This window comes from Gasterosteus aculeatus, chromosome 20, assembly GCF_964276395.1.
Source record: "Gasterosteus aculeatus chromosome 20, fGasAcu3.hap1.1, whole genome shotgun sequence".
NCBI lineage: Eukaryota > Metazoa > Chordata > Actinopteri > Perciformes > Gasterosteidae > Gasterosteus > Gasterosteus aculeatus.
Genome location: NC_135707.1, coordinates 10,962,129 through 10,971,686, shown reverse-complemented (window position 1 = coordinate 10,971,686; position 9,558 = coordinate 10,962,129). Strand labels below are relative to the sequence as shown.

General features: G+C 40.3%; 1 protein-coding gene across 3 annotated transcripts in view; it reads left to right on the top strand.

The window, feature by feature from the left end:
• The first annotated feature begins 206 nt into the window (after nt 1–206).
• Nucleotides 207–9,558, top strand: part of nphs1 (NPHS1 adhesion molecule, nephrin) — a 33,743-nt gene continuing 24,391 nt past the window's right edge. For 2 of the 3 annotated variants that reach the window (XM_078095168.1, XM_078095167.1), the window contains exons 1-4: nt 207–343; nt 3,174–3,271; nt 6,304–6,498; nt 8,727–8,849. In XM_078095168.1, the coding sequence (XP_077951294.1) occupies nt 3,208–3,271; nt 6,304–6,498; nt 8,727–8,849 (382 nt within the window). In that variant the 5' untranslated portion in view covers nt 207–343; nt 3,174–3,207. The remainder of the gene's footprint in view (nt 344–3,173; nt 3,272–6,303; nt 6,499–8,726; nt 8,850–9,558) is intronic. The other variant, XM_078095169.1, reaches the window with a different exon arrangement.

The window sequence follows — 9,558 nt, the reverse complement described above, 5'->3', positions numbered from 1 at the left end:
AACGACTTATTAAATGGTCGTTTTGTCACTGCAAGGCCTTAAAAGTAATACAAATGCTCTGAATCCTTGGGGGTGCCAAGTATTGTTTTTTTATTCTATTGTTCAGGTGACCCCTTTGTAACCACCCCCCCACCCCCACTCCTCATATGCACACCTTCCTTCCCTCCTCAGGCCCTGCTACCGCCTCTCTTCATCTGTTTGCCTCTGTCTTAGACTAAGGAGTGAGAGGAGAGGGAGTCCCACTGGCATTCTTTAACATCTCTGTTGCTCACTTGTGTTCAGAGAGCCATCTGTAGATCGGAAAGACAAAAAGACGCTCCTGAGCCTCGGCGTCACTCAACAGGTAAGAAGACCTCTCTCTCTCTCTCTCTCTCTCTCTCTCTCTCTCATGCAGATCCACACACCTATTCAAATGTTCTTAGCTTTTTTTAGAAGGAGATGCCATCATCTGCCTGCCTCAGTCTCTTTCTTTCTGTGCACCCTAGGCAGCCACACGTACTTGAGTTGGTGGAGGTTTAAAAAAAGATTTGCCTCTGTCTCTCAACTTGTTCACGGGGAGGACTGGTTTGTGAGTGTGAGTGTGTGTGTGTGTGTGTGTGTGTGTAGTAGAGTAATCCAGTACAGACTTTGAGGTGAAGGCAGTGGAGACAAAGCACACAAACATCTTACTTGGGTTGCATTTAGACCCGTGAAGCTGCTGGAAAAAGTTGATAGGGTGGAATGTAGTCTACTTTGCGGGCTGAGATCTATTCTGTTTGGCACAACAAAGAAAGACATTTTTGAATACAAAATCAATGATTGGAATGCAGTTTGATTCTGTTGATAATTTAATCCGAATCTTTTAGAAACCCTTTTTTCATCCGTGGTTCATTGTTAAAGATGTAATGATTCATAATGCAGCTTCTATGGGCTACTGCAATTGGAGCCACAGGCAAACAGTGAGATTTGTATGAAGTTAGGTTGATATTAAGATGTAGGACCACATCTCAATCGGATGGCTGCCCAGGGATTGAAACTTCATCTTCTGCACATTGACTGATTTCATGGGGTTTCACATTAAATTGGGCTAGCATTCAGTGTATTGAGTCTTTTGATGGTGATATAAAAGACGCTATTAAAGAACTACCTGTCGGGGTCACGCTGAATGGTTCACATACTTCTGATGCCCTTGCGGTGAGAGTGGCAGACCTGTGACCGAAAGCAAATACAATTTCAAATCAAACTTTCTAATTTGCATTTGTAAGACACTCAGGTAGAACAAGTTAAACCAAAACTGGCAATGAATGTATTAATGTAAATATGACTATTCAATTCATTTTTGGTCTGGTATTTATCTAATGTTACATTTGCAATGGTCAAATGACACGTCAAAATTCTACAAGCAAAAATAACCATCCTAGATGGAAGAAAAAATACACATACCAGCAAATTAACATTCTTGCAACTGGCTGTATTTTGTTCAAGCAACTGTTGCAGTTGTTTGACTAGGTAATGAAAATACGGGCAGGGAAGGGAGGATGTTTCTTAGTTCCAATGAAAACGATGACTTGTGAGGCCAGCAGCCTCTGTTCTGTGTTCTTATGCACCGGCTTTACTTGAGGTCTAAATACCAAAGTAACAGTCTTTGCTGTTTTCATTGTGCTGTAGAGAGTGGAACAAAACCGTGTACTGTGTTATTAAGAAATGGATAAGAAATAATGTCAACATTAGGCAAGATATATTAATTGTTCTTACCTCCGTGGGACGGTGAAACAGAGAATATCAAAAGTGGCCTCTTTATAAATAATTTCTATTCATTCAAGAACGGTAAACTGGGGGCTCTGAAATACACAAATGTTTTGAGAGCAAAGAAAATCATTGAGTGTGAGTTCTTATCAAAGCCTGCTGGAGTGCAACTAATCGGCTGAGGGGAGCTGCGTCGAAGAGCTGTTGCCTACAATTCATTTGATCTATTCAGATGACAAAATATTTAGTTTTCAATTAAGAAAATCACTATTATTTGTTCCACTCCTTCGGGAGATACATGTAAGTGATTACAAAGTTTAGAAAAAAAATGTAATCGAAAGAGGGCTCTTTTAGGTCAAAAAAGGAAGAGTTTTGAATGCAATCAGTACAGACCTAATTCCAAACCGTCCCTGAGCCATAATTCTCATAAAGGGCTTGATGCTGACATCATGTATCTATGGGAAATGACCCGCCACAAACAAATACACAGGAATGTTTACATGACTCTCTTAGAGGACCATTCTTTTAACCTGCCCACTCAACATGTCGTCATGCCTAAACAACACAATACCATCCATTGTGCTAATGTGAAGGCAACTAAACACTATTCCCATCGACCATACAATAGCTAAACAGCATCATATTTTATTTCTAGACATAACAAGTATGTGTATTTATATATATATATATATAAATGGAGCTTTTTTAAAAGTATACAAAGCTGTGTTTCTGAAGGAGGCACTTTCTGTTCAATACACTTTTAAATTATTAACATTATTGATGTTTATCATATTATGTTGCAATTTCTATAATGTTGAAGGCATTTTCTGCTCTCCAAGGACCCGCTGGTTTCCATTAATTTAAGTGCTGTATAAAAATCAACTTGCACCGATTTGAAAGGTATCTATTTACCCTGCATCAGTAAGTACAAGAGAATGCATTTGCTCTGATCTTTATCATCAGCTGATTCTGAATTATTGTGCAAAGAGAAGCCAGATGAAATGCAAAAGAAATCCAGAGCTCTTCATAACAACTATTCCCATCTTAAAATGTATAGAATTAATTCTAAAATAAATTAATTTGTTATCTTGTGACTCATCAGGAGACAATCCTGTCAACAATCCTGAAATACAAATGAACGATTTCTTACTGTTATTTTGCCTCATATGTTTTTAAAGTTGTTAATGTTTTCCATGCAGACTAATGCAGAAATGATTGATTGATTTAATTATCTGATTGGGACTTGGAGGCTGGATGCCGAAGGGAATAGTAATAAATATTGCAAACATAGTGTGAAAAGTCCTAAAAAATATAAACAAGTAAAGACTAAAGGCTTTTACTCCACTGCTTGACTTAATTGAAATGACCCCTAAAGGGATGCATCTACATGTACGTTACATGTTGTTGTGTATATCTCACATAGATTTTCTTTTTATTTGTTGTTTTAGGATTTAGGGTAGGAAGTCAGGTGTCATTGCTGAAATGGACTTCTGCTCAGCGTGGATCGTGTCTCCTTCCACTCTACTCTTTTTATGTATCATCTTGGGTAAGAGAATCGAATGTGTCCACGGAGCTATCGTCACACTAACCTGAGTCCTTCCAGTTCAGCCCATTCAACTGAGCAGTGCAAACCTCGACTTTATTGACACTTAACTTTTGCTGGATCATATTTATGATTTTATATGTATGGGTTTCCCTATGCATTTGTAAAGGTTTACAGTGATGCATTGGCTGTTGGTATAAATCAGCTAATCAGGTTAGTCTTTTAATAATCTCTTAATCTTATTAAAATCTGGTCAAAGATACCACATTTACTGCAGTATCGATGGGTTTACACACATTCATATATATGTTTCTTCTTTCGCTTTTATTTCTTTCATCATCTTAGAGAAGTAAGGTAGTGAGCTGGACCAATATTGACCTCGTCACTGCTGTCAAATAGGAAACCAGCTGCTGCTTCTTTTATGTGTGCTAATTTTCTGGTGAAGCTTTCTTTCTATGATCCTAGGTAGAATAGCACATGTTGCCAACTTATTGTCTCCCAGGGTATTATTTTTTTTTTTGCAAATAGCGTAATCTAAAAAAAACTGCCCAAAATGTTGTCACATGACCATAGTGACTTTTCTCATGTGATTGTTGTCAAGCTGAAGGTAAAGCCGTTCAGTGTGAGCATATGCACGTTATCTTTGGCAGTTTTTATTTCCCTCATTTCTCTTCTATTGCAACCTGGTTTATACAGAAAATGACCAACATCAACTGATGGTGGCTATTATAGGCACCGTATTTCCCGAGTAGTTTCCATGGTGAATAGTACACAGGCATCCAGTTCATTGACTCAACATAACTCTAAGTGATCTGACAATATGGTGGACAACATAGTCTCAATCTCAATCGTGTCTTATGATTGGAGAGGAACATTTAGCTGTAAATTAACCTCAGCTTTGACATTAAATAGTACATTGTTTTGTGAGTTTCATAGTCTTGATATTTCATATCAAAGTGAATGTAGAATGTAGTGGGGAGATTGCAGGCATATGTAATCATGTATGTCCAATCTTGAATAATATGAATCAATATTTCACAGCGGATAGTTTGTCTGTTGTGATAGTTGTAATTGATAACTTTGATTAAGATGGCGTTGTTGCATTCCATTCAGGTGCTGCCGCTCCGGCACCCTGCTGATGTGATCAATACTTGCTTGCCTGCAAGCATGCAGTCAGTTCGTTCATTTCAAAAGGTCTGCTTGTAGTAATTGCCATTTCAGATGTGGTGAGAAATTCACAGCAAATTCCCCAAAATTATTCATACAACAACTTAAGCTCAACATTGTGGTAAATGAGCAAAATGCTGCATAACAGCCACCGATGACCCTCGGACACTGAACAGACTGAATTCTCCTTCATTTCAACTTACTTCCTTTGGTGTAAAGACTTCGACGTCATCATTAGCAGGCTGACTGGAGGAGTAAAGAGCAAAGAGGAGGGAGTATCAACCTGTTATTTTGTTGGAAAACCATTTAAATGTAAATCTGGGAAAAGGTAAGTTAACAGTAGCATGAGCAGAGAAGAGCTAATATATTAGTAAAGTAACTGACGGCCAAATCCAGAGCTAATTTCGTTCCTCTCTTAATGTGATGGGCCAGACTCCCGGGTTGGGATGCAGGTTTAGATTAAGCACTAGTGTACTTGCTCTACGGGCCCCAGAGATACTGATTGCCAGAAGATCCAGAAAATACAAAACCAGGAAATGACTTGTTACTTGTACTTTGTTTCATGCACCACTCTGCAACGATCATCGGAAGACATGAGGTCTGCTATCTAACTGTGTATCCAGTGGTCTTTATATGAATTTCATAAATTAAAAAAAAATCCTCAATGATGGCAAGGTACCTAATTCGCATTTACTGTCTTACACTTATCAGTACTGTACGCTAAAGCTCCAGTGGCAAAACTATAAATGTAATGAACTTAGAAAGGTTCCCTCTATTGTTGTGGAGCTTGTGTTGTTTATTTATTTAAAAGTTACATAATCTCACTTTCAGACAATCTTATCCTGGTATTTAGTATTTCTATATCTCAGAATTATAAAGTAAAATGATTTCAGATATAGACTGCGGTTGAGTATTCATTTATGTAAACTGTATGCAAATGTTCTCCTGTGTTTGGTTGTTTGCATGCATCCTCTGTAGTGGCCAATCTTGCCCTTCATATTTGACGTGAGGTGACTGGTTCAGCCTTGATCTGAGAGCTCTGCCTCTCACTCATCTTGTCAGACGCAACAGAGCATGCACTTCACAAACAACTTGGTCGTTGCTTCAATGAAGGTCAAGATTCAAACAACTTGGTGGAATCAGGCTGCCTCCTCTATGGGGCATTGTTTAAACAAGAGTCAGCCGTAGATATGAGGCATTAATTAGAGTATGTGGTTGTGTTTGGCTCCTTGACCTGAATTGAATCATAAACCCGATGCATAATAATACTAACCCCCAGTGTTCGAGGCTCGTGCGTGGCTTCTTCTAAGGTTACCTTCCTGACTCGAGTGCACTGCACCAACGAATGTCACCTGAGAGCCTGGCTGAAGGATGGCTAGCCACACCTGCGACAAACAACAGGGATTAAAGTGATAATCATTACTCTTCCCACGAGGAATTAGCTGGTGGGACATCGACACTGAAGGAAAACATACGGGTGAACGAGGTCTCTTGATGCCCCATGCTTTTTCCCTCCGCCTGATACCCTATCTGCATGGCCGAGGGGGGATTTAATTTGCAGTAATTACATTATTGACTCATTTTCCGGTCCGCATCACTGCAGTCTCCCATCAATAAAACATATGCCAAGATGAATAATGTGGCCAGACACAATGGGGTTCCTTCTCACACAAAAGACCACAAGACTGCATCCCCGTGGTACATGTTAAGGATATTTTCCCTCCACTCCTTTTCTTTAGCTCAATAACAGTCATTGCACAAGAGCGGCCCTTGCTCTTCTCCACCTCCTCAGAATAAAACCCATCACATCCCCTGCCTGCTCCGCTCCAACTACTTTCCTCCTCCTCCTCCTCCTTTTATATCTCCAGGCACGCATGCCCAGCAGGCCTTCAGGTCTGAGCCCAGGAACCTCACTGTGCGGATGGGAGCCACAGCTGTGTTGAGGTGTGAGGTCCTGAGGGCCTCAGGGACGGTTCAGTGGGAGAAAGATGGCCTCCTCCTGGGACCACAGAGAAGCCTGCCTGGCTTTCTGCACTACAGCATGATTGGAAATCCCAAGAGAGGTAAACAGGGGATACTAACAGAATAAGGTATTTGGTCTATTGGGCTTTGATGGACCTATCCAAGCTAGATAAATGAACTTGTGTGTTAAATACTCCACTAAAAAGATGCAATATTTATTCATCATAAATTATCTATTGCGTGAGGCTGTGTGGGTTTAAGATCCAGTTGAGTGGAATGAAATAATATAACGTTAGTCAAAATAAAGCAGAGGTTAGCACATGATGCCAGATGTGGAGATGGTCCTTGAATGTGCCAACGAAAATAGCACGCTGTCAGTGTTAAATTAATATGTATTTAGATACGTATTGTTTTGATTAAGAACTACTGCTGTGGCTCAAAGTGCTGTAATAAAGTAACCCAGAGACTGCAGGAAGCTTATGGCACGTTGGCTCTCGATACAGGAAGCATCTGGGAGAGAGGAGGTGATGTGATTGTCGATAGCCTCTCACGCATCACGCTCCACGCTCATTGTCACTCACGCGTTAAGAAAAAAAAAAAAAAGCAACAAAGTCGGTGTCAGCAAATCGCTGAAATGTGGCAGGAAATAAAACGCGTTGCAGAATCTGCAACACAAGTCTATAAAAAGTAATAGCCAATTAGAAGGCAATCCTGAGTAAGAGAAGAGCATCTGTTCGTGATCAGCCCGCTACTAGAAATCCACACTTTCCTGTTACACAGTGTGGGAGACCGCCAGCGGCACATAAACACTACATAGATGCCCATTCATGCGTTGTCCATGCTTACTGACGCCTAGAGTTAACAGAAAAACCAGCATGTAAAACACTTGCTGTCAGCTTATTATCAAATTACAGTAAGCATTGCAGCAGGTACAAGTTAAGGGGAAAAAAGTGCCTATTTTAATCTCAATAACAACCCAATAAGGTATACACGTGGACACATGGACCACAAACACACGCAAGCTGTCAAACAGGCAAACACACTCATGAATAAACTACCCATCTGCGCAGGTACACTTTACCAGAAAAAGAACCTGCACACTGATGTAAGCAATCACTTTTGCTCTGCAAGGAAAGCGCAAAATCATTTAAGATGGCACTTGACTGCACTTGATACTCCACCAGGTTCCGCTGATTGTCACCATCAGTGATGTTTAACGACGCTTTAAAAAAGCCTGAAATCACACATTCACAAAAACAAAAGAGGCCAGCGTTGATTTCCACACATACTTACAGTAGATGTTGCACCCTTTAGTTGGAAGTGGAAGCAATAATGTCAGAGTATATGGATGTAAGCCTATTTCTAGAATGTCAGGCATTTGTGCACAACACGTGCAAACGTTGAAGGCCCCAGCTAAAATAAATACAAAGTAATGAACATATAAGCAAATGGCGTTGCAGCCATCCGCCATCTCTCCGACCATACAACTTGATTGCACTATTTGTGTTTAATTCCAGGAGAGGAATATGATTAATGACTTCAATGTCTCTCTCTCTCTCCCTCTCGCTCTTTCTCTCTGCACTCAATGATAACTTAGATGTTAAAAATTGCTTCTTGTTGGTGTTAATTATCTTGCCAGCTTACTTGACATAAGCAATTTTCGACCCAGTTGGTTGTCAGTCTAAAAAACTCTTTTGCACGTTAGACACTCAGGAGCTGGTAAACCAACACTGTACATCATCTAATCTGCACTCGTTATGACAATGCATCAAACAAATCAAGCCATGTTGGCATGCCAGACTACCAGAAGAGAGCGAGTAAGAGAAGGACTCCATTCAAGGCATCCATTCATTAATGCGCGGTTTATACAGCCGGCATTGTGCATTCATTTGACATGCTGAAAAGTAATTCGGAAGACAAATGCCTCTGCTGTAAGTTTAGACAACGACTTGCATGTCTATGGAAAAGCCTTCAGCAAGAAATTATCAGCAACTGAGATGTTTCCATTTTACAGAAATACAAAAATAGTCCATTTAGAAGTCCCCAAACGCCAGTAGTAAGGCATATTACACTATTAAATTGGAATGCCAGACTGTCATTGTGTAAATTGCTTTTATTGTTAATTTTCCCATTTCCCACATTAAAAATGACCTGTAATTCAGACATTCTGCAATCAGCTGGGGCCTACAGGAGGTACTCATCAATCCAAATGCAACGACTCCAATGAGAGGCGGGAAGAAAACTACTTAGGCTTTCCATCTTTGTGATTTTCTATAATCATCACAACATGACATGATATGTCCAATTATTCTCTCCCTCTCTTCTCCAGGGCAATATCATCTTCAGATTGAGAAGGCCAAGCTGGAGGATGAAGCTTTTTACACGTGTCAAGTGGGCCAGTCCGAGAGCAGCCAGGCAATCGTTTCCAGTTCGGCCTGGGTCAACGTTCTGAGTAAGCGCCACCACAGAGAGCGTGAACGCAGGATATTTGGGTGCTTATAAACATGCGTGTTCTTTGTCGGAGTACCCAAATGTTGTACTATAAGACACAGGGAGTATTTTCAGCATTCCAGGAAGATATACAACCTTCTGACCGGTAATCAGCATATAGAGAGCTCTTAAATATTCATTAAGTTGAAAAAGACCTTTTAATTTGCTAGTTACAAGGCATTTCGAGTAGTGCTCAGTTGAACTAAATAGAAACTGTCCTTGGTGCAATCAAACCCAGCATTTTCTGTCAAGCGCAAATCATATTTAAATGTATGAGCCATGAAGAAAGACAAAATTGAACGAACTTTTCTGCTATTTATTTTTTTAATAAGCACTATGGCTTCCCCACATGACGGCAGGTCTTCAGCTTCCAGCAGCTACATAATATGAAGTATTAGAATAACTTGAAACCACAGCAAGCCTGGAGGCAATCCACGTCTTCCTGTGCACTGGAATAAATTATAACAGAAGTGATGGAAAAGTTCCTATTCATACATGGGCTGGACGTAATTTTCTGACGACATTAGACATCCTGTTGTCACGCTACAACAACGGGTATCGCTCTCTCTCTCTATCCTTCTTGCTTGTGGGAAAAAGCCCATATGTGGCAGGGAAAGGACTCTAAAAGAACCTTTCTTCTCCCGGCCCAGTTCATTGCTTGCTTCCCCCAC